We start from the raw sequence: 23,455 nt of genomic DNA, 5'->3' as shown, positions 1-23,455 counted from the left end.
CGCTAATGGAGTAAGGAGGGAAGAAAGAGTTACTGAAGACAACAGCAAAAGCGCAGCACAAGTGCATCAAGTTCGAATCCCGGCGAGAGCGTACTTTTGACAGTTTTTTTTCAATTTAGTTCCATATCCAAAAATTGGATGGCGCCACATTCATAGGAGACAACGGTAACTACGAAGCTGACGTTCTATTTTATAAACAAAAACCTTTTCTATGAAGACTGCCGCGCTGGTGTTAATTACGATGTGACTTCTATCCTCCACAGCCAACCGCGACTGAGTTTTTGAACCCCACACTCCAAACAACAAAAAAAGAAAAATCGATTTATTTCACAACTGAGTTAATTTTATCAGTGTCTCAATACAATTTGCTCTCCTGACCAAGTCCCATCAAGGTGGCTAAAAATAAAAAATCAATACTCGTAACATTCAACTACCAGAATCAAACTGCGCAAAATAAAAAAAGTGTAATACGTAACAATCACTTAAATAAACTTACAAATAGGTATAAATAATTGATAATATTAAACTCTGACTCTAAATAGCTAACCCATAAACTGACACAATGCAAAACATCGTTTTATTCTCCCAGCGCACGGTGCAGCTCCCGTCTGTATTATTATCCCAATAACACGAACTCGCAGTATGTAAACCTGCGCCGTTCTTCTGCATGATGGTGCAGGTGACGATGTACTTGTAGGGTTTCATCAACTTGGTCAATTCCGAAGTGCAGCACTCCACGACTGAGGTCGTCCAGTCGTTCACTTTGTTTTGGGAATACGCGTTGCCTCCTATCACAGTTTCGATCGCATCTTTGATTATCTTACTGACGTCGTCAACAACGAACTGGCCCTCCTCTTGCAGGTCCTGGTCCAGCACTTCTTGGTTCGTTTTCTCCATGATACTAAAAGAACTCGAGTTGAGACGGTCTATCAACCGGAAATGGCGAAAACTTACTGAATTTTCCTGTACTTTGCCGAAGATAACAACAAACTCGCCCTTTTCAAACGAACGTGGGTTGACAGGTGATGATGACAGCGTGGCAGAGGTGCCAACCTCACCAAAAGTCACCAACGTCAACTGATAAAAATTAATCGAACGAACAAAATTGCACAAAACGGCCAATTCGGACCGGAAATCACGTGATAGTTATTTTAATACTAAATTTTGAGAGTAAATCAAAGTACGGGAAGACCGCACCGCCAACCTAACAACAACAAAATCACCACAACTCGGCCTTGGTCACGTCGCCGTCGTTGATGCAACGTTAAAACTACAAATTATGTTGGTACGCATGGTTGTCAACAAGACTTGGAGTAATTAAATCTTTAATGAAACACAAGTAAATGCATTATAAATAATAGATCAGTTCCCGTTGAGGACGTGCCCCCGGCCCCAGTTGTGCCCCCCGAATAAGCCCCCCCTCGCCTGTGGTTGTTGCGCGGGCCTCCTAGGCGGGGGAACCCCAAATCCGTGAACGCCGCCAACTTGATCGGGGAACCACTGTTTTAAGAATGACGGGGTTTGGAGGAGGGCTGGACCCCCCAATTCCTGGGGGTACTTGAACATGAGGAAAAAGTACGCGTGTCCTATGAGGATGCCGATGAGCTCCTGGACTCCCCCGCCGGAAATGACCATGTTGAAGAGGAGGAGCACCCACGGGAGGTACATGGCTTTGAAGCGAGTTCCAAACCAAAAGTTAACAATTGTGTCTTTGTTGAGTTGACACCAGATGTAGAGCACCGAGAGGATCATTGGGTCCAATAGTAACTAAAAAAACAACGGGTGATAATCAAGGTGGCTGTGGACCAATTGAATTTCATAAAGGACACACCAGGGTGGCTGTGGACCAATGGTATCAATGCACGGCCACCTTGATGCTTATACTTACTGGCATTTCAAGAAGTAGCCCCACGATGACACAACAAATCCAGTTGAAGATTAGCAGAAAGCAGTAATCCGCCGGTCTGCCGGCATAAACCCCCTCTTCCAGCCGCCGCGAGTAATTGTACAAGAAATATAAATTAATTAAATAATGGAACCCCGTGCTGGGGCTCAGGGGGTAGTAAAGCGCAGAGGTGACCAATCTCCATATCTGGAACCTCTTCAACGGCTCGTAAAACAGCACCAAGTTTTTGGGGCTCAAAATCCCAAATCGTCCAAGTAGAGTGAACCCCACAGTTCCAGTCAACCAGTAGCGGGTAAAAAAAGGTACGTGGCGGTACCAGTCGCCGAAATCTGACATTTTTGCTTGAAGATACTCTAAAAACGACGAAATGGCCAATGTTGTTGGGATCCTAACCTCACTTACCCACTCGATTCGTTTTTGTTTCAGATATCTCGATTTTAAAATAACATACTACGGGGGATGGGAGCGTCGAAAACTTCACTGAACGGTGATTTTACCAAAGGACACGTTGTTTTAATTCATTTGTTGGTTTCAATGTGTTAATGACATGACAAATAATTTATCGGGGTTGTCAAAAACTGTCAAAATTGTGGCAGTGTTGCCAGATCAAAATTTCAATGATCCCTAGATTCTAACTAAAAAAATCCCTAGAAAATCTCTAGACGCCATGAATTTTATTTGGCAGAGCCTAAACTTCATTTTTCCTGCAGAGAATTTTTCTACAATTGGTTAAGGTAGCAAATGTCCACCCAAGGTCGCAAAAAATGTTGAAATTTTCTTTGTGTATTTCGTTCCTGTTGCATTTGTTGCAATGGTGCATAAGTTATATGAATTGGGTTTTAGAGTAAAAAAGACGATCGTGTAAGTTCTGTCAAAATTAATGTCAAAATTTAATTTACTTGGACCCTCTCGCCCTAATTAATTGATTAGGTAGCCTTAATACACAGCAAATTTCATGTCAAAATAGCAAATAACAAATTCTGGGGGACAAATGTTGCCAATCTTGTTAACTCAAAATTTCCAAAGCTAATTTGTTGAAATTCCAATTTTAAATATAAACCAGAGATCAGTCCACTGTCTTATTAAAAACTCCTTCAGATGCTCTACGTTTTCGGATTTTCACGATATTTTGCAGTTTTTTCACGAAAAATGACAATTTGCAAAAGTTTTGTTATTATCCTGGCGCCTCCACCATTTTTCAGTAAATTTTATTCTATATTTTCTTTGCTTTTTGGTACAATTTAAATGAACTTTTTGTCACATTTTAAAGAAAAAATCCCTACATTTTTTTGTACTACCAACCCCCAAAAATCCCCAGAAATTATTACGCGCACCTGAAGGATCAGTTTAAGAGCTCGCACTAATTAATTACGTAATTGTGATGCATAATAATTTTTCTGTCAAAATTGGCAAATGTCAAATTCTGGGGGATAATGATGTATGTTGTAGGCTTATTTTATTTTAAATTTCGCGCGTATACTTTTTATTCCGCTCTCCGCGACCAGGTGTTCTTCTAATTTTTCAATACCTCTAAACAGCATTTAAAATCTATTTACTTGGACCCTCTCGCACTAATTAATTGATAAGGTAGCCTTAATACACAGCAAATTTCATGTCAAAATAACAAACGTCAAATTCTGGGAATAAAAGTTGCCAATCTTGTCAACTCAAAATTTCCAAAGCTAATTTATCAAGAGTCCAACATTAAGAAAAAAAATAACTGTCCATTTAAACTGACTGTAGGCATCGAATTTAAAATGCGACTTTTTGATTGGGCGTTTAGGAAAGCGAGTTATACAATGCTGATTTTATAAACGCAATTTCTGCAAAACATCTAACAAAACCTGTCATATTTGTCAAATTGTCCCCAAATAGTAGAAGCAATATTTAGAAATTACTAAAAAACTTATCATTTGCTTGTGGAATGCACAGCTTTGAAAATGAAAATCTCTTTTTTTTCTCCAATACTTCAAAATTCCCAAGATTCGGAGTAAATCCCTAAACCTGGCAACACTGAATTATGGAGTGACGTTGAGGTCGAAAGGTCAAAGATTGGCGCGAAGTTGGCGGGTTTGACGGCACGCGATTGGGTGGAGGCTTCAAGGACAAAAAATTCAATTGTTTGTTTAGCCACGTTGATCTAGCAACGTCAAATTTTAATACCATCAAATCTCGGCTAATCTGCATTGAAAATAACAAAATCAAATCGATTGTTTGAGAATTTGACGACTGACAGTTTAGCTGCATTTTGAATTTGGCGCCTCCAAAAATTAGAGAAATGAACGGGTTATTTTCCAAAGCCTTCTTTATTTAATGGTATAAACAAGTTTTTAATGAACTGTGGTCAGGGCGGGGCTGCCGGTGCTCCGCTGACGGTCTCCGGCTAACTTCACTCGTGTCGACACATCCCACGTCAAATCTAAACGTCAACTGGCAGCTTTGAAAAGTTACAATTGATAAGGAAACTGATAATAATGACACCTCACTTGCGAAATCACATGATCCCCATATATATAAGCGTGATCGTTTATTATGTGATAATCCCCGTAGGCTACGTAACAAAGTAAGGTGGGTCCTAACCTCAAAATTTTCGTGTTTTTACCCAAAACTGACCCTTGCGTTGCAGTTGGTGGTACCAAACCGACGCGATGGCCCCAAATGGCACAATTCTAGTAACAGGGGGCGCCGGCTACGTCGGCTCCCACACCGTCGTGGAGCTCCTCCAGAATAACTATTCGGTGATTGCGATTGACAACTTGGTGAACTGCTTCGCTGAAGAAAACCAGAAACCGGAGTCTCTGAAGCGAGTGGAGGCGATTACGAACCAAGAAGTCACTTTCTACGACGTGGATATCCGCGATAAGGGGGCCCTGGACGCGATTTTCAAAAAAGTGAGACAAATCCGGGCCGGAATTGTTAATTTAAGTTGTTTTGCAGCACAAAATCGACGCGGTGATCCATTTCGCCGCGCTCAAGGCTGTGGGGGAGTCGGTGCAGATGCCGCTGGCGTATTATCAGAATAATATCGCCGGATCGAGCACACTTTTCGAGGTGATGCAGAGGAATGGGGTGAAAAAAGTTGTCTTTTCGTCGTCGGCGACGGTCTATGGGATCCCCAAGTTTCTCCCGATTACCGAGGAGCATCCCACGGGACAGGACTGCACGAATCCGTACGGGAAAACGAAGTATTTCGTTGAGGAGATCCTGAAGGACGTCTGCACGTCCGACCCTGTAAGTGCGGGATAAAATATTGTACGCAACTCGAAACAGTAGTGTCTTGGTTGCAGGAATGGAAGGTGATTCTATTGCGGTACTTCAACCCCGTGGGGGCTCACATTTCCGGGCAAATCGGCGAAGACCCCTCAGGAATTCCCAACAACTTGATGCCATATATTTCTCAGGTTAGTAACACAGATAAGACAATCTCAAGTGGACGCGCAAGCAAAAGTTTCAAAAGAATACTCCAAACTCAAAATCTTTCCATTGACGTTGATGCACACACTCGGCTCCTGATTCTTATCTTCGTGATTCGCATTGACCTCCCATACCCGCAGCGCGCCATCCAGGGCCCCCGTGCACAGCTGTCTCCCGTCGCCACTCCACGCAATCTTGTTCATGGCGTCCCCGCGGAATTTAATCTCGCTGGTGACCTTCGTGCTGAGAATATCCCAGATTTTCAACTTCTTGTCGTCGCTGACGGTGGCCAACACGTCCCCGAGGGGGCTAAACGCGAGGGCGTAGAGTATGCTTTTGCAGCCGTGGAACAGGCGGAGGGGGCTGCCGTTGTCGACGCTCCACAGCCGCACGTTGCGGTCGCTGGACCCCGTGGCTATGTAAAGACAATTGGGGTGGATGTCCACGCAGGTGACTGCCTGGGTGTGCCCCACCAACACGCGCAGGGTTTGGCCGGTGTCGATGTTCCACAGGCGGGCGGTGGTGTCGAGGGAGCCCGACACCACGTAGAAACTGTTGGTGGCGATCGCCGCGCAGTAGACGGGCCCCAGGTGGCCTGTACACGTCTTGATCAGTTTTAGTTCGGTCAAGTCGTAGAAGCACAGAGTGGAGTCTTCGGACGCGGTGACTAAGCGGGTGCAGTCCGGAGACACCACCACGGCGTAAACGGGCTTGGAATGGTCGGTGAATTTGATCTCCTTGCAGTCGGGGACCCCCAGAATGGGGTCGTAGGGGTGGATCGACCTCAAATGCACGACATTGCTCTGGTTGTACGCCAGGAGCCCGCTGTCTCTTCTAACCGCCGCGCAGGTGATGGGCTCCTTCGTGAAATTCACATTGATGTGGAAGATCTGCTTGGGCTCCTTCTCCAGCTCGTGGATGACGTCCAAGATCTTCTGGAACTTCTTCTCCACGCAAACCCCGTTTCGCTCCTTGGCTTCGTCCGACCTCTCCTCGCACTCGTTGTCTTTTTCCACCACCTGCTGGAGGTCAAACCACGTCTGCAGGACGTGGAGGAACACCACGTGGCAGTTCTCCACCACGTACTTCTTGAGGAGGTCGAGCGAGTGGGGAGACAACTCCAGGAAGTACTTGTGGCCGCGGTACAGCTCCACCATGCACGTCACGTCCGACTCCCCGGCGAACATCGCGATGAGCTCCCGGACGAACTCGTCGCATTTCATCTTCTCGATGGCCGGGAGGTGCGACTTGAGGAACGTCGCCGCGCGCTCCGAGTGGCCCCCTTTTAAAATGTCCAAGTACAAGTGGCAGAACAAGGGGGCGACGATGTACTCGATGTCGTGGCACACGTTCTTGTTCTTCACCAGGTCTTTGACCCACGACACGAACTTCTTGAAGTTGTAGTCGATGACGATGGGGTCACTGTTGTAACAACTGTAGAGGATGGAGTTTGGCCGGCTGATTTCCTTTTCGAGGAGCGAATAGTTGATCTGCTGGTCGATTTGCGAGTTCTCTTGCAGGTCCATCGAGGAATAGTTGCGTTTCTGGAGGTACGACTGGACGATGTTCTTCACATGGTCGGTGCGGGAGCGTTTCGACTTGTTGGTGTCACGTTTCGGGTCGTCCATCGCCTGAAAAGCACCAACACAAACTGACGAACTGGTGGCACGAAAGTGAGGTTAGGCGCGGCAGTGGCTACGACGCCGCGCACGGCATGGCAGCGGAAAATTTTTAGTTACCTTGTGCTCATTTGTCTAACATTTGACTTCAGCGCCGTCTAACGCCAAGTGATTGCATTTATTGTAGTAAAACAAAGCGTTTCCCGCGTTGTCGCGTTACTTTCGGGGCTTAAAATTGCATTGTCCTGTAGAATTTTTGTTGTTCATTTTGCATATGGGGTATTCCTCCATACCAAATCGACCTCTTTTGACCCCGACCGTTTTCGATTTGTCTGAAAGTTTTTCATCTTTTTCTACCATATGAAAAACTGTTCTCAGAATTTTTTCAAATTTTTTTCTCAACCCAAAAAAGTTATGAATTTTTTTTAAAAAATAGCTTTTAAATTTTCAGATAGCTATAACTTTTTCAAAAATTGACTTATTGGTACGTTTTTTTTTTTCAAAATTTTTGTTTTGAAATGTACTTTCCAGAAAAAAAATTAAAAAAAAATTAAGAACATAAATTCTATGAAAATTTCTTTTTTTTGAGAAAAACCGTTATTTTCGCCATTTTTTATTTTATTAAGAAAAACTTCAAGTAATTTTTTGATTATTCCCGCATATCCGAGAGTGGGCCATTTTTCCGTTTTTTTTAATTTTTATTTGTTTCTAAAAGCTTTGTTTATACAATAAAATAAACGTAATTAAACGATTTTACAGGGTTATATACTTAGTTTATAGTTTCATTTTACAAATATAATGACTAGGATTTATGTTGGATACATATGTAATTAACATTCAATGATTTTAAAAATAATGCATCAAATTATTTATTACTTTCTTTTCTGGCGTTTAAATACTTTACATATTTTGTGTTCACAATATTAAAGAGCCGTAAACTTATAAAATGACTTATCGATTTAATTATTATATTAAATTTGAATCCTAGTTGTTATAGTTGTAGAATGAAACTATAAATTAAGTATACAATCCTGTAAAATCGTTTAATTTTAATAATTTAATAATTTAAAAAAAAAATAAAAATTTTAACAATAAATATTTTTTTTCATTTAGTTAAAAAAAATTGAAAAAAAAATCGCAGAATTAATTAAAGTTTTTTTTTTTAATAAAACAAAAAATGAACTTCGAGAAAATAACGTTTTTTTTTCAAAAAAGGCGAAAATGTTATTAAATTTATCATCTTAATTTTTTTTCTACATTTCAAGACAAAAATTTAAAAAAAAGTCCCAATAAGTTAATTTTTGAAAAAGTTGTAGCTATTAGAAAATATAAAAGCCATTTTTTGGAAAACTTAAACGATACCTAAATCTCATTTTTCTTCATACATAACAAATGGAATTGTGTAATACTGTTTTAGAAAGTCTAATTAATAAGCTTTCCAACGAGCTGTAGAACTTATCACTAGGATCAGTAATTTCAAAGATATTTTATCGGTTATTTAATCTTTTATCGGTTTACTGGTTTGTGGGACAACAAAAAGTTCATCTCACACGAATTTAGGCTTTTTTGTTTTCTTTACAGCCTTGACAAATAGAAGTTAGAATCTGTTAATTATTGTTTGTTGTTCCAGATGAAAAATATACACAAGAAATGTGTCTTTTTTATATTAAAAACGGAATAATATGCATTATTGCGATGGTAATTAATGAGAAGTTTACTAATAAAAATGTCAGAATGATGCAAGTTTTATGCAATACGCCTATTATTTATACTTCTAAAATCAGTTAAAATGGTGTACTGCACAAAACAAAATCCCCAAAAAATCTTTCGGCATCTTTCGGCAATAATTGTTTTTACTCATTTCACGCAGAATTTCACGAGGAGTGTTGAAACGTTTAAATTTCCTTCAAATTTCGCCCTTTTTTCAGGTGGCCGTGGGCCGCAGGGAGAAGCTGTCCATCTTCGGTAGCGACTACCCCACCAAAGACGGCACGGGCGTCCGCGACTACATCCACATTACGGACCTGGCAATTGGGCACCTGAAAGCCTTGGAAAAAATGAACGAAACTTCTTTCAGTGGATGGAAGGCGTACAACTTGGGCACCGGCCAAGGATACTCAGTATTAGATTTAGTCAACGCATTTACCAAAGCTTCTGGACAGAAAGTCGCATATGAGTTTGCGCCAAGAAGAGAAGGAGACATCGCGAGCAGCTACGCGGATCCCTCGTTGGCGAAGAAAGAACTGAACTGGGTGGCCACCAGAGGGATCGATGAGATGTGCGCGGACACGTGGAGGTGGCAGAAACAAAACCCCAACGGGTTCCATAAAGTGTGATGCATTTTTATTTATATAAACGCCATATTTTCAATTGTTATTTACATATTTGTAATTAAAGACACATAGAATTTTCTCCCTCATTAATTCTCAATTCGTATCAAAGGCTGTATAATCTGATTGTTTCTCTGCCGGAGCACCCTTTTGAGGTCACAAACCAGATGCAAGGGCAGCTCCAGCTCATCGACATTTTCTTCGCCCCGAAGACAGTTCCTGACGGCTAAAAGACACGCGTACCTCAGGCTGTACACCGGAATTGTGATCCTCGCGGGAATTCGAGCGTTTTGAATGTTAGGCAGGACTCTGCTCAAGTTAAGGTCGGTCTGTCGCAAAAACTCTTGTACCGTCTTCGGATGGTAAACAAACTCTTTCTCGATATGCAAGCGGTCTCTGGTTTCGTGGTCCAGGACAATCCACGGGTGTCTCTTGTAAGTGTTGATGTCGATAGAGCGACCACCTTGCAGAACTTGGTAACTCACATAACTACCAGTGAAATTAATCCAAATTACTTCAACGGTGCGTCTGGTGCAGTTGATGAAGCGCACGTAGGCCTTCTCCCTGCTTCTTTCGGAGTGGAGGTTGTCGAAATCTTCGAGCTCCATGGTCAGATCCTAAAAAATTAAGGAAAACTTTACTTTTGTGGCTATGTTGGCTTCAATTTTCAGTGCCGTTTACCCTACAGAGTGGGCGGTCTCCCAATCCGTGGAGGAAATATAATTAACAACAAAATGACGACGAAATAAACTCAAATAATGAAAGTAACTTGATAATAATAATTATATACTTGAAATTAAATTTATAAAACTTGCCGGTTGCTTACCTCTACTCGCACGTTGCCGGCTGTCGTAACTGTAGCCACAGAGCAAAAGTGGTGATGATGTCAAAAAACATGGCAGTCTGCGTGGCTATAATCGGAAAAGATGTAAGTACGAAGCGCCCCTTTCCTGTCTCTCCTTGCGCCCCTGTCGAGCCCCCACGTCTCCCCCTTTCACTCGCCCGCGAATTCCCCCAATTTGGGTGTTTTCCCCATGAAAAAAACCCGATTGTGTTTTGTTTTCGTCACCTGTCAAAACCGCACCAAAACACGACTAGCTCTACCGCGTCGATAAACCAATAAAATCGTGCGGTGTTTGTTTTAGAATTCTCCCAAGTACTTTTGCACGCTGAATCCCGATGAAGAGTTGAGTTTTCAGTATAAAGTGTTGTCGTCCTTGGATGTGGTCGAGGAGAAGTTGAATAATACGAATAAAGGGACGAATGATCTGCGGGAGTTGTATTTAGGGATGTTGTATTCGTTGGAAACGCATAAAATGTAAGGAGCGATTGGCTAGGGGCGGTTCTTGACGGTTTTTTGTTTTAGATATGGATATGTGACGAATACGAAAATCAAGTTTATTATTGTGGTTGATTCGACCAACATGGCGTTGCGAGACAACGAAATACGATCTGTAAGCTTAAGAATATAACTGTGGTCATTAAAAAAAGTAGGCAGGGCAGGGACTTTGTTTTGTAATTTGATGCCACTGAAAAAAAAAAGAAAATTGAGGACCTCATACTGTTTTTTTTTAATAATTTTTTGTGCAAATTAACCATTTTTTTATTTTTAGATGTTCCGAAAATTACATTCCGAATATGCGGACATCGTTTGCAATCCATTTGATGTACCTGGAGAACCAATTTGTTCAAAGTAAATACTTGGGTGACATTATTTTTGTTAGGTTGGCAACACTGTAGTTTTACGTTGGTATGAACGATTTTTAAGTCGGCTCAAACAATGTTGCCAATTTCACAATATTCTATTCTAACATGTCATGTGATTCATTCATTTCCATTCTAAGCAGGCCGTGCATTTTGACGTATGTCGGCTTCTTGCTCGAAAACTGTCAAATCCCTATTGATGAGTATAGATTTTTTCTTTAAGCCAACTGCGAATGAAAATTTAGTGGATCACGTGTTACATATACAGGATGTTTATAAATGCTTATTGATTATTATTTACAGGGCGTTTGACGTGAAAGTGAAGAACATAATGACAGGGACAGTGTGAGCAGATCTTTTTAATTTTTATTGCCTTACTGTGATTGTATAAAAGTAAATTATTCCATAATCTAAAAATTAGGAAGTATTTTTATTCCTGGTTTCATAGTTCACCATAATGTACCATAATGGGACACTACAGTACTATGATGACACGCTAGAGCACCATTATGGTACACTACAGCACCACTATGGCACACTCTAGCACCATAATGGGACACTAGCTACCTAATGGGACAGTATAGCTCCATAATGGCCTATAATGGCACACTACAGGTCCATAATAGCATTCTATAGCACCATAATGGTACACTATAGCACTGTAATAGGACCATAATGGCATGCTATAGCACCATTATGGCACACTAGCACCATAATGGGACACTAGCATAATAATAGCATACTTTAGCATCATAATAGCACACTAGCATCATAATAACACACTATTGCACCATATAGCACATAGCACCATAATGGCAAACTACAGCTCCATAATAGCACTCAATAGCACCATTATGGCACACTATAGCACCATTATGGCACACTATAGCACCATTATGGCACACTATAGCACCATTATGGCACACTATAACACCATTATGGCACACTATAGCACCATTATGGCACACTATAGCACTATAATGGCACAACTATAACACCATTACAGCACAAGAGCAATATTCTAGTACAATAGAGCACTATCTACAAGGTGTTTATAAATGTTTCTAGCATCAAGGGTGGCTATGAATTGTCAAAGAAATTTGCCACTCTTTACAAACGTGGGTTTCGGTTTTTCAACTGACATTTGCAGTTAACCTCAAACATGGAGCAAAGTAAGTTTTGAGAAATAAACTGTTCTAGTTGTGGTTTACAACCTGAAAATCGAAAACTGTAACTGAAACTTCGTTGACGTAAGTAACATTGTAAATAATTTTCTAGATACTTATATTCTCTATAAAAACAAAGCGGCAAAATAGTGCATGACAGAAATTCCAGAGTCACCCTTGATGCTAGAAACATTTATAAACACCTTGTATTATAGCAGACTGCAGCACTAATATGGCTTACTACGACAGCACTACTATAGTACACTACGACATAATTACTGCAGCACACTGCTACAGCACTATTATAACACACTACAAAACTATTATAACACTACAGCGCTAAAATAGTACATTACAGCACTAATATAGCACACAACAGCTCTAATATAGCACACTACAGCACTAATATAGCTCTATTGTAGATTATTACAACTTTATTAAAGCAGAATACGACAGAACTACTATTGCACTATTATAACACATTACAGCACTAATATAGTATACTGCAGCACTATTATAGCACTACTATAGCACACTATAAGAGCACCACTATAGCACACTTTAAGAGCACTACTATGAGAGCACTACTATAGCACACTATGAGAGCACTACTATAGCACACTATGAGAGCACTACTATAGCACACTATGAGAGCACTACTATAGCACACTATAACAGCACTACTATAGCACACTATAACAGCACTACTATAGCACACTATAACAGCACTACTATAGCACACTATAACAGCACTACTATAGCACACTATAACAGCACTACTATAGCACACTATAACAGCACAACAATAGCACACTATAACAGCACTACTATAGCACACTATAACAGCACTACTATAGCACACTATAACAGCACTACTATAGCACACTATAACAGCACAACAATAGCACACTATAACAGCACTACTATAGCGCACTATGGCAGCACTAATATAGCACATTTCAGCACCAAACGGTGTAATTTATAGCAATCCTGTCTTCTTTCGTATAAAAAAATAAAAATAAACAATCGACGACACTTCTCCCAACTGTTGTTCAGTGCTACCAACTGCAGAAATGTCATGGCTCCTAACTTTTTTTAAATGATCGCTTATTTTACGTGTTAAATGTTTTCCCATGACAAAGAATTACGTAACTTGGCTGGACAATGGCAAAAACTTGTTGTTTAACCGCAAATAAACTATTTTTAGAAAACGTGACAAGTTTGGTACACAAATTCAAGCCAACATTTTCCTGTTCACAATTTAATGGAACTGAAATATTTACAAGAAATGATGCACGGCATAAAAGAACAATAAATTTATTACATAAAGTTGTCTATATTAGTCTAGTGGCCACTAGCATTACAGAATTATACAGGAGCCTTGTGGACAAGGTTGAACCAGTGTCCACACTCACATCTTCTGGGTTGTCCCTTATGCAGCCACATCCAGTTAACAGCAGTCGACTCCTCCTCGCAGATGCAACCGACTAGACGAGCGTCGAAAGCCGATGGGATTTCATTGGGCTTGTCTTTGGTTCCTGGGCCCCGTTTGATAACTTTCAAGTCGAAGGGATTGTCATTACCGGCCACTTTGGCCAACAATTCACGTTTTTCTAGACCGGTGGCGTGTTCGATGGGGTCCCCCATAGTCACTGTCAATGCAAATTTGTTTATTTCGGTTATTTCGAGGGGTTGACATGTTACGTAATTGGGAGATGAAGCGAGGCGAGGGCGCGGTGGAAATTTGAGGCAAGGGGGCTGCAGGGGGACTTACCCTTTGTGGCGAAACGGTAACTTGTACACATGATATTTCTTCTTGCATTTGAAACGGCAATTCGGGAGCACAGCGAAGCCATTTTGGGAACTTTTCCCGAAAATTGACAACTACAAACTTATTTCGTTCGATTTTCACTGGGCTGTAGAGGGCGCTGCGGAAGGCACCAAAAAAGTCACCAGATGGATTTTATTTCATTGAAACCACACAAACAAACAACTTCAACTATTAAAAAACCGCACAAAACCGCAAGATATTACATGAGAGCCAACCACTGGGCCCATATTATTTATTTTTTTGATCCAACAAAATTTGAATTTCATGAGGACAACTGAAGAAAAATTAACAACAGTGTTGAAACAACCATTTTAAGTGTTGCGGTGTTAAAATAGAGGCAGACTTTTAATTCCAACACCCGCAAAATAATTATTTTCGTCAACCTAGGGACTTGTGACGATTTCGAGGTAGGTTGGCACCTCTGCCATTTCAAAACGAGCATGCGCAGAACGCACACGGCTTTCTTTTTCGGACACGATTGTCGAGGTACACGTTTTGTTGAGTTTCTTGAGTGCAATTTTCAATTTTCGTGACATAAATACATCAAATCTGGTAATAATATCCTCAGAGACCGACTCTTGAGTGTGTTTTCAGTGCGGGCTTTCCTTGATTCGAAAGGATGACGCGGAAAACCTGTGATATTAAGTGATTTTTGTTGTGGTGTTTCCTAACCAAAAAATTGTTCATGTCGCAGGTTTTGCGGCAGTGCCCCCCAGATCATTGATGTGTTTACGTTGCCTTTATAGTCTTTCTGTTATGCGGCTTTGAGGTTAACTGTGGGTCTTTCAGATGTCATCGAAGATCGTGAAGTCCTCGGGGGGCGACCCCGATGCGTTCGAAACGCAGGTGGCGCAGGCCCTGCTCGAGCTCGAGATGAACTCAGACTTGAAAGCGCAACTGAGGGAGTTGCACATAACGAAAGCTAAAGAAATTGAATTGAATAACAAAAAGGTGAGTTCTGGACGTTTGGTTACTTTCTCTAATTTTTCCTTTTAGTCGGTTATAATCTACGTCCCAATGCCGAAACTGAAGCAGTTCCAGAAAATCCAGACTCGTCTAGTCCGCGAACTGGAAAAGAAATTTAGCGGAAAGCACGTAGTTTTTGTAGGTGAACGTAAGATTCTGCCAAAGCCTACGCGCAAGACACGTACTAAAAACAAGCAGAAGCGTCCAAGATCGCGTACGTTGACCGCTGTCTATGATGCAATCCTGGAGGATCTTGTCTATCCTGCAGAGATTGTGGGGAAGAGGATTAGAGTCCGGTTGGATGGATCACAGCTGATCAAAGTTCACCTTGACAAAAATCAACAAACGACTATTGAACATAAGGCGAGTTGATTTTTCAGTTGGGCACAATTAAGGTGGCTGTGGGCATGGCAAGCTTGATGGAATCATTGATGTATGTTCCATGGCCACCTTTTATTCTACCGTGATGAGTATACTTAGGACACCTAAAGATGCCCAATGATTATAAAACTTTGTCTGAAGTTTTCCAATTTTAGTTTTAAGTACAAGAGTGGTGAGTGTGTAGTAATGGAATTCTTGTTGTAGGTGGACACATTTGCTTCCGTTTACAAGAAACTGACAGGAAGGGAGGTCACTTTTGAGTTTCCAGAACCTTATTTGTAATATGTGGAGTTATTTAATAAAAATTTGAAAATTTGTATTTTTTATTAAACTGGATCCAAGTTTGCCATGGTGCTTTTTTTTCTTACTTACACTCCTTGATTGATGGCGAAAACTGCATCTTTCCATCTGTCACACTTCAAATTTTGGTCCTGTGATGACAACTCGAAACTTCAAAAGCTTATAATTCAGTTATTAGTTGACGTAGGTGAACAATTAACGCAGTTTTGAATTCTTCATGAAATTCTGCGTTAAATGAGCACGAATAATTTAAGTTTGATTAACAAATCGACCGAATTAGGTTTTCAAGGATCATTTTTAACCAACTTTTTCCGTACGAAAATGACGTTTAATATCTTTGAGTTGTACACCAATCGAAAAAGCAGCGCGAGATTTATCAACTGGCCAAATTTCAGATCTGTACGTCAAACAAGTGGCGCTAAAAAAACAAAAATTCAAAAATTTTCTTCGATTGAATGGGATTTAGAATGGGAATTTCGTTTATCTAAGAGGAGATTCTAAACAAAAAAAGTACGAGAAAAACAATGGCGCAAACCGTATGTTTATATCTGTCGTAGTTTTGAAGATATTAAGCTCAAAATTAATTACACGAAACTTAAAACGTCAATAACTCAGTTATTTGTTGTCGTATGAGAATTTTCACCCCTGATTTGGAATATGTGTTAAAATCTGCGTAAAATGAGCCCAAATAACTTAAGTTTTGCTCCAAGAATAAGCGAGAAATCGATCAAAGTACTTTACATAGTTTTAGTCAAAAATATTTTTGAAAAAATCAAATTTTCGATTTCCGTGAAATGCAACAACGAATTCCTAGCAAAGAATATGCGAGAAAAACGATGGTAGAAACCTCATCTTTCTATCTGTAGCAGTTTCCGAGATATCGAAGACCGAAATTTTCAAATTTTCCAAAATTTGGCGACTATCCAAAACTTCAATCCGCCATAACTCAGTTAGTTTTTGACGTACGAGAAAAATGAGGACAGTTTTGCATTCTTCGTGAAATTCTGCGTTAAATGAGCACCAATAACTTAAGTTTGCGTCACAAGATATCGACCAAAGTAGATTTTCAGAGGGCATTTTTGGGATCATTTTCAAGAAGCTTTTTTGGAGCGAAAATGACATTTAATATTTTTGAGTCATATATCAATCAAAAGAGCAAGCAGCTCGAGATATATCAACTCACCAAATCTCAGATCGGTAGGTCAAACAGTTTACGAGTGGCCGTCAAAAAACAAAAAAATCAAAATTTTTGTCGTTTGAGTCAAAAAATTTTTTACCAAAAAAACTAATTATCGAATTTCTGTTATCTGAAAACGGATTCTAAACAAAAAAATCACTAGAAAAACAATGACGGAAACCGTATCTTTATATCTGTCGTAGTTTTGAAGATATTGACCATCAAACATTTCGGAACTCAAAATTCACTAAACGAAACTTTAATAGTCAATAACTTAGTTATTTGTTGTCGTATGAGAATTTCCAGCCCGGATTTGGAATCTGCGTGAAATTCTGCGTAAAATGGGCCCTAATAACTTAAGTTTGGTCCAAAAATAAGCGAGAAATCGTTCAACGTAGTTTACATAGTTTTAGTCAAAATTTATTTCAAAAAAATCAAATTTTCGATTTCCGATAAATGTAACAAAGAATTGTTGGCAAAGAAAATGCGAGAAAAACGATGACGAAAACCTCATCTCTCTATCTATGGTAGTTATCGAGATATCGAAGACCAAAATTTCCAAATTTTCAAAAGTTCACCAGTTAGTTTTTATCGAACTGGAAAAATGAGGTCAGTTTTGGATTCTTCGTGAAATTCTGCGTTAAATGAGCACCAATAACTTTAGTTTGCGTCACAAATAAGCTAGATATCGACCAAAGTAGATTTTCCGATAGTATTTTTGGGGTCATTTTCAAGGTTTTTCGCAGCGAAAAGAACATTTAATACTTTCAAGTTATATATCAATTGAAAGAGCAGCTCGAAATTTATTAACTGACCAAATCTAAGAGCGGTAGGATAAATAGTTTGCAAGTGGCAATCAAAAAACGAAAAAATTCACTAGCCGAAACTTTAATTGGCCATAATTCAGTTATTTGTTGTCGTAGGTGGATTTTGAACACGGATTTGGAATCTGTGCGAAATTCTGCGTAAAATGAGTGCATTGAACTTGAACTTACTCCAGAAATTATCGAGATGACGACCGAAATATACTTCCAATCTCTTCAAGGTCATTTCTAGTTCCAAATAAGTATCCTATAAGAGTATTAAAATAACGTTTTTATTACCAATAAAATAATAAAATCACACAATGTAATACAATTTAAGAAGAGTTTGGTAAACATTTTTGTACACTTGTGTCCCTACGCACTTAAAATTGCACATCTCAAATATAACTTTAAACATCCATACCAAACAATTTTTTGTTCTTCAGTTGGCGTTTCCCGCGTTCACATTTCATTGGTACCAACGGAAGAACAAAATTAAAGCCTTCTGCTTGATAAAGGGCACTTTACCCTAAGTGTCTGTTGGGCCAGCAATGGACTATCAAGCAGGCGCTGCTGATTATAAACAATTGACACATAAATGTTAGTGAAACAGTGGCGCCGTTAGTTTGTAAAATTACCACTAAATATTCCCAATCCATTAGTAAAAAATGTGGACAACTTCATGACATACATAATAAATTTACTCTTAACACTTTAAAGCTCTCTCAAACTTAATGATTGTCTTTCTTAACACAACTAGTTACCACTACCACTGGCAGAGTCCTCCTCCAGAAGCTTCTGCAAGTCAACTCCTTCAAACTTCGACGAATCCACATTATTAGCAGCGTGTGCAATAAACAGTTCTTTAAGAAACCCCAACTCTTTGGTCAACGTTTTAACTTTTTCCTCCAGAACTGTGTTCTCATTCCTCAGCATCGTCACGCGATTCAGCGTCTCCTGCGTTTTCTGCTTCGACTTCACGCGACTTCTTTTGACAGCCTGGAAAAACAAACAAATGACGATTGTGTGAAACATGTTTTTTGGCTTACTAGATTGTTGCGATCGCGTTTCTTTCTGTATTCGTCGGAGTCCTCGCCCGACTCAGGGCCCTCTTTCTTGACGCGGCCTTTTCGGGGTGGCATCTGTGGGGGTGAAAACTCACGTTATTTACTGGAGTTGTTTATGTTGGGGATTATTGCGCAACTTGGGGGTGATTCAACGAGCGAACGATGTCAATAACTTACCGTGGGAGCATATGTCTTGTGTCAAAATGTGACAATGACAGGACGCGCGGGCGCTACGTCGAATCACACCCACATCGAATTCCTCAAAGTCGCATATCTTGTCTATTGATCAACCCCAATAGCCAAATTTTATCACAATTGTGAAAAATTGTGTCGATGCGATCAAACATCCACCTCTGTTGGGTCAATAGGGGTGAGATATTAATACACCGTGAACATCGAAGTGTTACATCGAAACTGTCGTAAACTTATTTCGACTTTATTAAATCAAATAACTACATAACTCGCTTAGTTAGATCCAATTATTATTACCGCACTTGTTGTACAAGAGATTACGAGCGAAATTAAATTTTAAAACGCATTTACATCGAACCGCTGTCAAAACAAGGCGGGGGTGCGCGCTGTCAATTACCTGTCATTAAAGTCGTTCCATGGTGTCGAAGTTCACATCGATAAGATAAAATAAAACCACATTTCATTGTTATTTAATGAATTGTAAACATTTTGCAACTCTTCGCAGTGAAATTCGTGTAAAGAAAATGTGACGGACCGTTTCGCACCACAATGACAGCACCAATGAAACCTTGGGAATCCAACTCCTTGCAGAACTCCACGCAGCTTCGGAAATGCACCAACGGGAATCTCCGTGAGATCCCGATGAACACCAGAAGTGCCCCCGTGTTGCCCCCATTGCCTCGGACCTCCGCCATGGCGTCGTCTGGGTACAACTCCTACATGCCATACTCGAGTGGTGAGTGACCGTTGAAATCACGTTAGAGTAGGCTGTGCAAATTCGACAGTCGAACGTGTGTCGCAGCTTGAACGCTTCTCTTCACTAGTTGTGGAATTTGAGTGTTTTTGGTCAAATCTTCCGTTTTTGGTGCAACGAGACAGTTGAGACACGTCTTTGATTGGTCCTCGCAACTTTCTAACACTTCAAAACACAAGTTTTGTCATAGTGGTGACTAAGAAGACGACACACGTTTGCGTGTCAAAATTGTACGGCCTCCTCTGACGCGCTTTTTCTTTCAGGTTACAACAGCCTCGGCTACGGTAACTACAGCAGCTATGGCATGCCCTACCGCAGCTCCATGTACAGTTCCTACGGCTCCTATGGGGGTTACAACGGTTACAACATGTACGGAATGGGGGGCATGGGAGGCATGGGGGGCTACCCTGGCTACGGCGTCAACGACGACGCCGAGCGCCGCTTCGTCCAATACGCCGAAGAGAGCTCCAGGAACACCTTCGCGAGCGTGGAGAGCATCGTCAGAGCAGTCAACAGCATTTCAATGATGCTGGACAACACGTTCTTCGCAATGACGAGTTCGTTCAGGGCCGTACTCAGCGTGGCCGAGAATTTCGGGCGATTGCGGTCCATGTTTGGGCACATTTGGAACTCGATAAATATTTTCCGGTTGTTCAACTGGTTGTACAGGAAGTTGATGTGGCTGATGGGGCGCAAAGTCCCGAGGAGCGAGGCGTCGGTGGCGTGGAAACAGGCGGCGAATGGAGGGGCGCCCGCAGGGCCGGCGCCGGGGTCGAGTTGGCCCACGTTGGCGTTTTTGGGGGTGTTGGTGGCGGCGCCCTATGTCATCAGCAAGTTTTTACCGAAATATGAAGGTATGTAGTATTTTGATGTACGAGAGGGTGAAGTCGGTTTTTGCCACCGAGGGGTGGGTTGAGCCCGAGGCGAAGTCGTTTTTTTGTAAAGTCATTCATGGGAGATTAAGAGTCTAAATGTGGCTTAAAGTTCATTTATTAACGTCAAACGAGCGTGTTTATGCCGATTTTTAGCACACAGATAACGGAATTATGCTGATATAAAAATATTGAGCTCACGTTCCATAAAATGTCCAAAATTTATCGCTCGCTATTGTAAACTAACATAATTAAGAAGTTTCCCAAATTTAACATCTCGCAAATGTCAAATTAATTATGTTAAGCTTGAAGGAGAACGAGTAATGTAAAGTCGAATTACTTGTTCTGTTGTGTAATAAGTGGTAAAAAATCAGTGAACGCCGATTTTTTGTCCGCGACAGTAAAATTAAATGTTCTGAAAATAACAAAAGAAATGTAACAATGAAGCTAAGACACTTTCTGTCTCACAAAATGCGTGTCGTAACTAACACCGTCGCGGCTGTTTTGACCAATAAAATTCAAGTATTCGGGAGATTTGACAGTTTTCGGGTGTAAAACCGACATACGTCAATTTTTCTTTCTTTTTCTGGAAAACTGTGATCACTGTTAAACCCAATTATCTGAAATTGACCAAAAAAATGCAACAATGAAACTATGACACTTTTTGTCACAGAAAACTTGTGTTGTAACTAACATCGCCGAAGCCGTTTTGGCCAATAAAATTGAAGCATTTGGGAAATTTGACAGTTTCCCGAGTGCGAAGCCGACAAACGTTTATCTTTCTTTCTTTTTGCAAGCAAATAATCCAGTCATCTAAAAATGACAAAAGAAATGTAACAATGAAGCTCAGACACTTTCAGTTTCACAAAACTGATGTACCTAACATCGCCGCAGCCGTTTTGACCAATAAAATCCAAGTATTTGTGAGATTTGACAGTTTTTGAGTGCGAAACCGACATACGTCAATGTTTCTTTCTTTTTTAGACAAATGTGATCACAGTGAAACCTAATAATCTGAAAATAACAATATAAATATAGCAATGAAGCTAAGACACTTTTTGTCTCACAAAATTCGTGTTGTAACTAAAACCATCGCTGCTATTTTGACCAATAAAATCTAAATATTGGGAGATTTGACAGTTTTCCGAGTGCGAAACCGACATACGACTATTTTTCTTTCTCCTTCTAAACAAATAATTCAATCATCTAAAAATGACAAAAGAAGTATAACAATAAAAACAATAAACAGTAAACAATAAAAACTCGTGTCGTAACTAACATCGCCGCAGCCGTTTTGACCAATCAAACCCAAATATTTGCGACATTTGCCAGTTTCCGGGTGCGAAGCCGACATACGTTTATCATTCTTTCTTTTTCCAGACAAATGTAATCACAGTAAAACTCAATCATCTGAAAATGACAAAAGAAATGTAACAATGAAACTAAGACACTTTCTGTCTCACAAAACTTGTGTCGTAACTAACATCGCCGCAGCTATTTTGACCAATAAAATTCAAGTATTTGAGAGATTTGACAGTTTGCGAGTGCGAAACCGACATACGTTTCTATTTCTTTCTTTTTCTACACAAATGGGATCACAGTAAATCTCAATCATCTGAAAATGACAAAAAAATGTAACAATGAAGATAAGACACTTTCTGTCTCACAAAACTCGTGTCGTAACTAACACCATCGCGACTATTTTGACCAATAAAATCCAAGTATTTGGGAGATTTGACAGTTTTCGAGCGCAAAGCCGACACACGTCTATCATTCTTTCTTTTTCCAGACAAATGTGATCCCGCCAACTGGAAGTCCCCAGGAGTGCGCGCCAAGGCAGCCTTCGACTTCGTCAGCCGAAGCCCCAACGAGCTGTCAGTTCAAACAAACGACGAGCTGATCCTAGCTCCGACTTACGTTCAAGAAGAGATGAACTTGAAGAACTCAGGATGGGCGTTCGCGGTGTCGAGCGGGCGCTCCGGCGTCGTTCCTTTGAATTATCTACTTATAAACAAATCTGGAAATTCAGTAGCCGCAGGAAACAGCACGGAAAAGGAAATGCCGGTTCCGAGAGTTTTTAATAACAATCATAAAACACACACGAAACGAGTCAGTTTTGGGGAGAACCAAATTTTCGAGCATGTCGATTTGGAGGATTATGTCACTGGGAAGAAGGAGCTCAAAGAAAGCAGTAGTGGGACACAAAACGTAGAGAAAGTTGATGTAGAAAATGAGACGAAAAATGATGATATTGTCGCGGAGGCCAAAAATTCTGAAGTTTGATTCGGTTTTGTTATTTTGTGTTGTTATTGTTAATTTTATGTACCAATTGTTATATGGTCACTGAGGTGAATGGTGTAAAAAACTAGTCAGGACGAACGTCGAATCTTAATGACGCCTTTTTCTGTAACTGGATTAAGCTAAGACATGACATCTAAAAACTGAATGTTACTGGACTAGATTTTTTTTTATTTCCGTGTTAGCTGAGGTGCGAGTACTGATTTTGTATTTTTATTATAAATGTTAAGATAGCTATTATGCTTTTTATTCAATCATCGGATCTTAAGATTTTGTATTGGGGTGTATCTAAATAAAAATTTTTATGCCTTTCATTGTGTTGTTGAAACAGTTTTACCACTTTTCCAGTAGTCACGTATTTGTAATTAAGTTTTCCGTAAGGAGATAAAACGTCCTGATAATAAATCAATTGACTTTTGGTCGTGTTACGTCAAAGATTTTTTTAAATTGCGCGGGTTTTTTGACACCGGAAGTTTGTTGCTTTTGGGTATTTTCGGTTTTTGCGATTATCATTTCGTTTCTACTTGTCTAATTTCGTCGTTTTTACAATTTTTAATCGGCTAAAGTTGGATCTCGGACGAAATTCTGGTTTGTTACGTCAGTGATGACGGTTTTGGCGCCGAAATTTGAACTGAAAAAAATTTTGGAGATTTGGGGAAAATTTATGTGGTTTTT

The 23,455-nt window shown here is 40.2% G+C and overlaps 10 protein-coding genes across 13 annotated transcripts; 4 read left to right on the top strand and 6 right to left on the bottom strand.

The window, feature by feature from the left end:
- Positions 1 to 308: 308 nt before the first annotated feature.
- On the bottom strand, positions 309 to 1,041 carry Dlc90F (dynein light chain 90F). Its single transcript, XM_088048432.1, has 2 exons — positions 955 to 1,041; positions 309 to 901 (listed from the first exon to the last, which is right to left on the bottom strand). Exon 2 carries the CDS (start codon positions 895 to 897, stop codon positions 535 to 537), a length of 363 nt encoding a protein of 120 aa, XP_087904558.1. The 5' UTR covers positions 898 to 901; positions 955 to 1,041; the 3' UTR covers positions 309 to 534.
- A 267-nt stretch (positions 1,042 to 1,308) lies between these two features.
- Positions 1,309 to 2,523, bottom strand: Der-1 (derlin 1). 2 transcript variants are annotated; one of them, XM_088048426.1, is made up of 3 exons: positions 2,309 to 2,523; positions 1,889 to 2,259; positions 1,309 to 1,767 (listed from the first exon to the last, which is right to left on the bottom strand). In XM_088048426.1, exons 2-3 carry the CDS (start codon positions 2,240 to 2,242, stop codon positions 1,363 to 1,365), a joined length of 759 nt encoding a protein of 252 aa, XP_087904552.1. In that variant the 5' UTR covers positions 2,243 to 2,259; positions 2,309 to 2,523; the 3' UTR covers positions 1,309 to 1,362. The 2 variants fall into 2 exon arrangements, with proteins under 2 accessions (XP_087904552.1, XP_087904548.1); XM_088048422.1 differs by having other exon boundaries at positions 2,313 to 2,523.
- Positions 2,524 to 4,278: 1,755 nt separating this feature from the next.
- On the top strand, positions 4,279 to 9,350 carry Gale (UDP-galactose 4'-epimerase). Of its 2 annotated transcripts, none has more exons than XM_088031839.1 (5): positions 4,279 to 4,469; positions 4,533 to 4,797; positions 4,844 to 5,137; positions 5,194 to 5,307; positions 8,868 to 9,350. In XM_088031839.1, the coding sequence occupies exons 1-5, from the start codon at positions 4,381 to 4,383 to the stop codon at positions 9,273 to 9,275; spliced, it is 1,170 nt and encodes a 389-aa protein (XP_087887965.1). In that variant the 5' UTR covers positions 4,279 to 4,380; the 3' UTR covers positions 9,276 to 9,350. The 2 variants fall into 2 exon arrangements, with proteins under 2 accessions (XP_087887965.1, XP_087887973.1); XM_088031847.1 differs by having other exon boundaries at positions 4,383 to 4,474.
- Positions 5,276 to 7,028, bottom strand: LOC148180511 (uncharacterized). The gene has a single exon (XM_088031828.1). It carries the CDS (start codon positions 6,946 to 6,948, stop codon positions 5,332 to 5,334), a length of 1,617 nt encoding a protein of 538 aa, XP_087887954.1. The 5' UTR covers positions 6,949 to 7,028; the 3' UTR covers positions 5,276 to 5,331.
- On the bottom strand, positions 9,261 to 10,333 carry Vhl (von Hippel-Lindau protein). Its single transcript, XM_088031859.1, has 2 exons — positions 10,096 to 10,333; positions 9,261 to 9,886 (listed from the first exon to the last, which is right to left on the bottom strand). Exon 2 carries the CDS (start codon positions 9,875 to 9,877, stop codon positions 9,359 to 9,361), a length of 519 nt encoding a protein of 172 aa, XP_087887985.1. The 5' UTR covers positions 9,878 to 9,886; positions 10,096 to 10,333; the 3' UTR covers positions 9,261 to 9,358.
- On the top strand, positions 10,120 to 11,393 carry LOC148180508 (trafficking protein particle complex subunit 2-like protein). The gene is made up of 5 exons (XM_088031872.1): positions 10,120 to 10,197; positions 10,415 to 10,587; positions 10,636 to 10,723; positions 10,883 to 10,962; positions 11,277 to 11,393. The coding sequence occupies exons 1-5, from the start codon at positions 10,150 to 10,152 to the stop codon at positions 11,320 to 11,322; spliced, it is 435 nt and encodes a 144-aa protein (XP_087887998.1). The 5' UTR covers positions 10,120 to 10,149; the 3' UTR covers positions 11,323 to 11,393.
- A 2,047-nt stretch (positions 11,394 to 13,440) lies between these two features.
- On the bottom strand, positions 13,441 to 14,079 carry LOC148180507 (cytochrome c oxidase subunit 5B, mitochondrial-like). Its single transcript, XM_088038177.1, has 2 exons — positions 13,914 to 14,079; positions 13,441 to 13,791 (listed from the first exon to the last, which is right to left on the bottom strand). Exons 1-2 carry the CDS (start codon positions 13,993 to 13,995, stop codon positions 13,508 to 13,510), a joined length of 366 nt encoding a protein of 121 aa, XP_087894303.1. The 5' UTR covers positions 13,996 to 14,079; the 3' UTR covers positions 13,441 to 13,507.
- Positions 14,080 to 14,401: 322 nt separating this feature from the next.
- On the top strand, positions 14,402 to 15,634 carry RpS7 (ribosomal protein S7). 2 transcript variants are annotated; one of them, XM_088034226.1, is made up of 4 exons: positions 14,402 to 14,456; positions 14,760 to 14,921; positions 14,967 to 15,299; positions 15,522 to 15,634. In XM_088034226.1, the coding sequence occupies exons 2-4, from the start codon at positions 14,760 to 14,762 to the stop codon at positions 15,597 to 15,599; spliced, it is 573 nt and encodes a 190-aa protein (XP_087890352.1). In that variant the 5' UTR covers positions 14,402 to 14,456; the 3' UTR covers positions 15,600 to 15,634. The 2 variants fall into 2 exon arrangements, with proteins under 2 accessions (XP_087890352.1, XP_087890358.1); XM_088034232.1 differs by having other exon boundaries at positions 14,443 to 14,522.
- Positions 15,635 to 17,872: 2,238 nt separating this feature from the next.
- Positions 17,873 to 18,939, bottom strand: LOC148180505 (CCAAT/enhancer-binding protein gamma-like). The gene is made up of 3 exons (XM_088043979.1): positions 18,842 to 18,939; positions 18,647 to 18,739; positions 17,873 to 18,596 (listed from the first exon to the last, which is right to left on the bottom strand). The coding sequence occupies exons 2-3, from the start codon at positions 18,737 to 18,739 to the stop codon at positions 18,354 to 18,356; spliced, it is 336 nt and encodes a 111-aa protein (XP_087900105.1). The 5' UTR covers positions 18,842 to 18,939; the 3' UTR covers positions 17,873 to 18,353.
- Positions 18,940 to 19,237: 298 nt separating this feature from the next.
- Pex13 (peroxisomal biogenesis factor 13) lies at positions 19,238 to 23,092 on the top strand. Its single transcript, XM_088043967.1, has 3 exons — positions 19,238 to 19,592; positions 19,874 to 20,464; positions 22,272 to 23,092. Exons 1-3 carry the CDS (start codon positions 19,406 to 19,408, stop codon positions 22,763 to 22,765), a joined length of 1,272 nt encoding a protein of 423 aa, XP_087900093.1. The 5' UTR covers positions 19,238 to 19,405; the 3' UTR covers positions 22,766 to 23,092.
- The last annotated feature ends 363 nt before the right edge of the window (positions 23,093 to 23,455 follow it).

Source organism: Gnatocerus cornutus, chromosome 1 (genome assembly GCF_029298725.1).
Source record: "Gnatocerus cornutus isolate USDA-ARS CGAHR chromosome 1, icGnaCorn1.1, whole genome shotgun sequence".
In the NCBI taxonomy this organism is placed as follows: Eukaryota; Metazoa; Arthropoda; class Insecta; order Coleoptera; family Tenebrionidae; genus Gnatocerus; species Gnatocerus cornutus.
Note: the sequence above shows the minus strand (reverse complement) of the source record. Positions and strands in the feature narration are given on the sequence as shown.

Bases quoted from the DNA above. Each gene is read 5' to 3' on its own strand.
- Dlc90F (XM_088048432.1), bottom strand. From the start codon at position 897: ATGGAGAAAACGAACCAAGAAGTGCTGGACCAGGACCTGCAAGAGGAG.
- RpS7 (XM_088034226.1), top strand. From the start codon at position 14,760: ATGTCATCGAAGATCGTGAAGTCCTCGGGGGGCGACCCCGATGCGTTC. The intron at 14,922-14,966 runs GTGAGTTCTGGA...TTTTCCTTTTAG, and splicing joins TTGAATTGAATAACAAAAAG to TCGGTTATAATCTACGTCCC. The intron at 15,300-15,521 runs GCGAGTTGATTT...TTCTTGTTGTAG, and splicing joins AAACGACTATTGAACATAAG to GTGGACACATTTGCTTCCGT.
- LOC148180508 (XM_088031872.1), top strand. From the start codon at position 10,150: ATGATGTCAAAAAACATGGCAGTCTGCGTGGCTATAATCGGAAAAGAT. The intron at 10,198-10,414 runs GTAAGTACGAAG...TGTTTGTTTTAG, and splicing joins TGGCTATAATCGGAAAAGAT to AATTCTCCCAAGTACTTTTG. The intron at 10,963-11,276 runs GTAAATACTTGG...TATTATTTACAG, and splicing joins GGAGAACCAATTTGTTCAAA to GGCGTTTGACGTGAAAGTGA.
- LOC148180505 (XM_088043979.1), bottom strand. From the start codon at position 18,739: ATGCCACCCCGAAAAGGCCGCGTCAAGAAAGAGGGCCCTGAGTCGGGC. The intron at 18,597-18,646 runs GTAAGCCAAAAA...TTGTTTTTCCAG, and splicing joins AACGCGATCGCAACAATCTA to GCTGTCAAAAGAAGTCGCGT.
- Pex13 (XM_088043967.1), top strand. From the start codon at position 19,406: ATGACAGCACCAATGAAACCTTGGGAATCCAACTCCTTGCAGAACTCC. The intron at 19,593-19,873 runs GTGAGTGACCGT...TTTTTCTTTCAG, and splicing joins CTACATGCCATACTCGAGTG to GTTACAACAGCCTCGGCTAC. The intron at 20,465-22,271 runs GTATGTAGTATT...TTCTTTTTCCAG, and splicing joins GTTTTTACCGAAATATGAAG to ACAAATGTGATCCCGCCAAC.
- Vhl (XM_088031859.1), bottom strand. From the start codon at position 9,877: ATGGAGCTCGAAGATTTCGACAACCTCCACTCCGAAAGAAGCAGGGAG.
- Der-1 (XM_088048426.1), bottom strand. From the start codon at position 2,242: ATGTCAGATTTCGGCGACTGGTACCGCCACGTACCTTTTTTTACCCGC. The intron at 1,768-1,888 runs GTAAGTATAAGC...TTGTTTTTTTAG, and splicing joins GGCTACTTCTTGAAATGCCA to TTACTATTGGACCCAATGAT.
- Gale (XM_088031839.1), top strand. From the start codon at position 4,381: ATGACACCTCACTTGCGAAATCACATGATCCCCATATATATAAGCGTG. The intron at 4,470-4,532 runs GTAAGGTGGGTC...CTTGCGTTGCAG, and splicing joins CCCGTAGGCTACGTAACAAA to TTGGTGGTACCAAACCGACG. The intron at 5,138-5,193 runs GTAAGTGCGGGA...TCTTGGTTGCAG, and splicing joins ACGTCTGCACGTCCGACCCT to GAATGGAAGGTGATTCTATT.
- LOC148180507 (XM_088038177.1), bottom strand. From the start codon at position 13,995: ATGGCTTCGCTGTGCTCCCGAATTGCCGTTTCAAATGCAAGAAGAAAT. The intron at 13,792-13,913 runs GTAAGTCCCCCT...TTGCATTGACAG, and splicing joins TTACCGTTTCGCCACAAAGG to TGACTATGGGGGACCCCATC.
- LOC148180511 (XM_088031828.1), bottom strand. From the start codon at position 6,948: ATGGACGACCCGAAACGTGACACCAACAAGTCGAAACGCTCCCGCACC.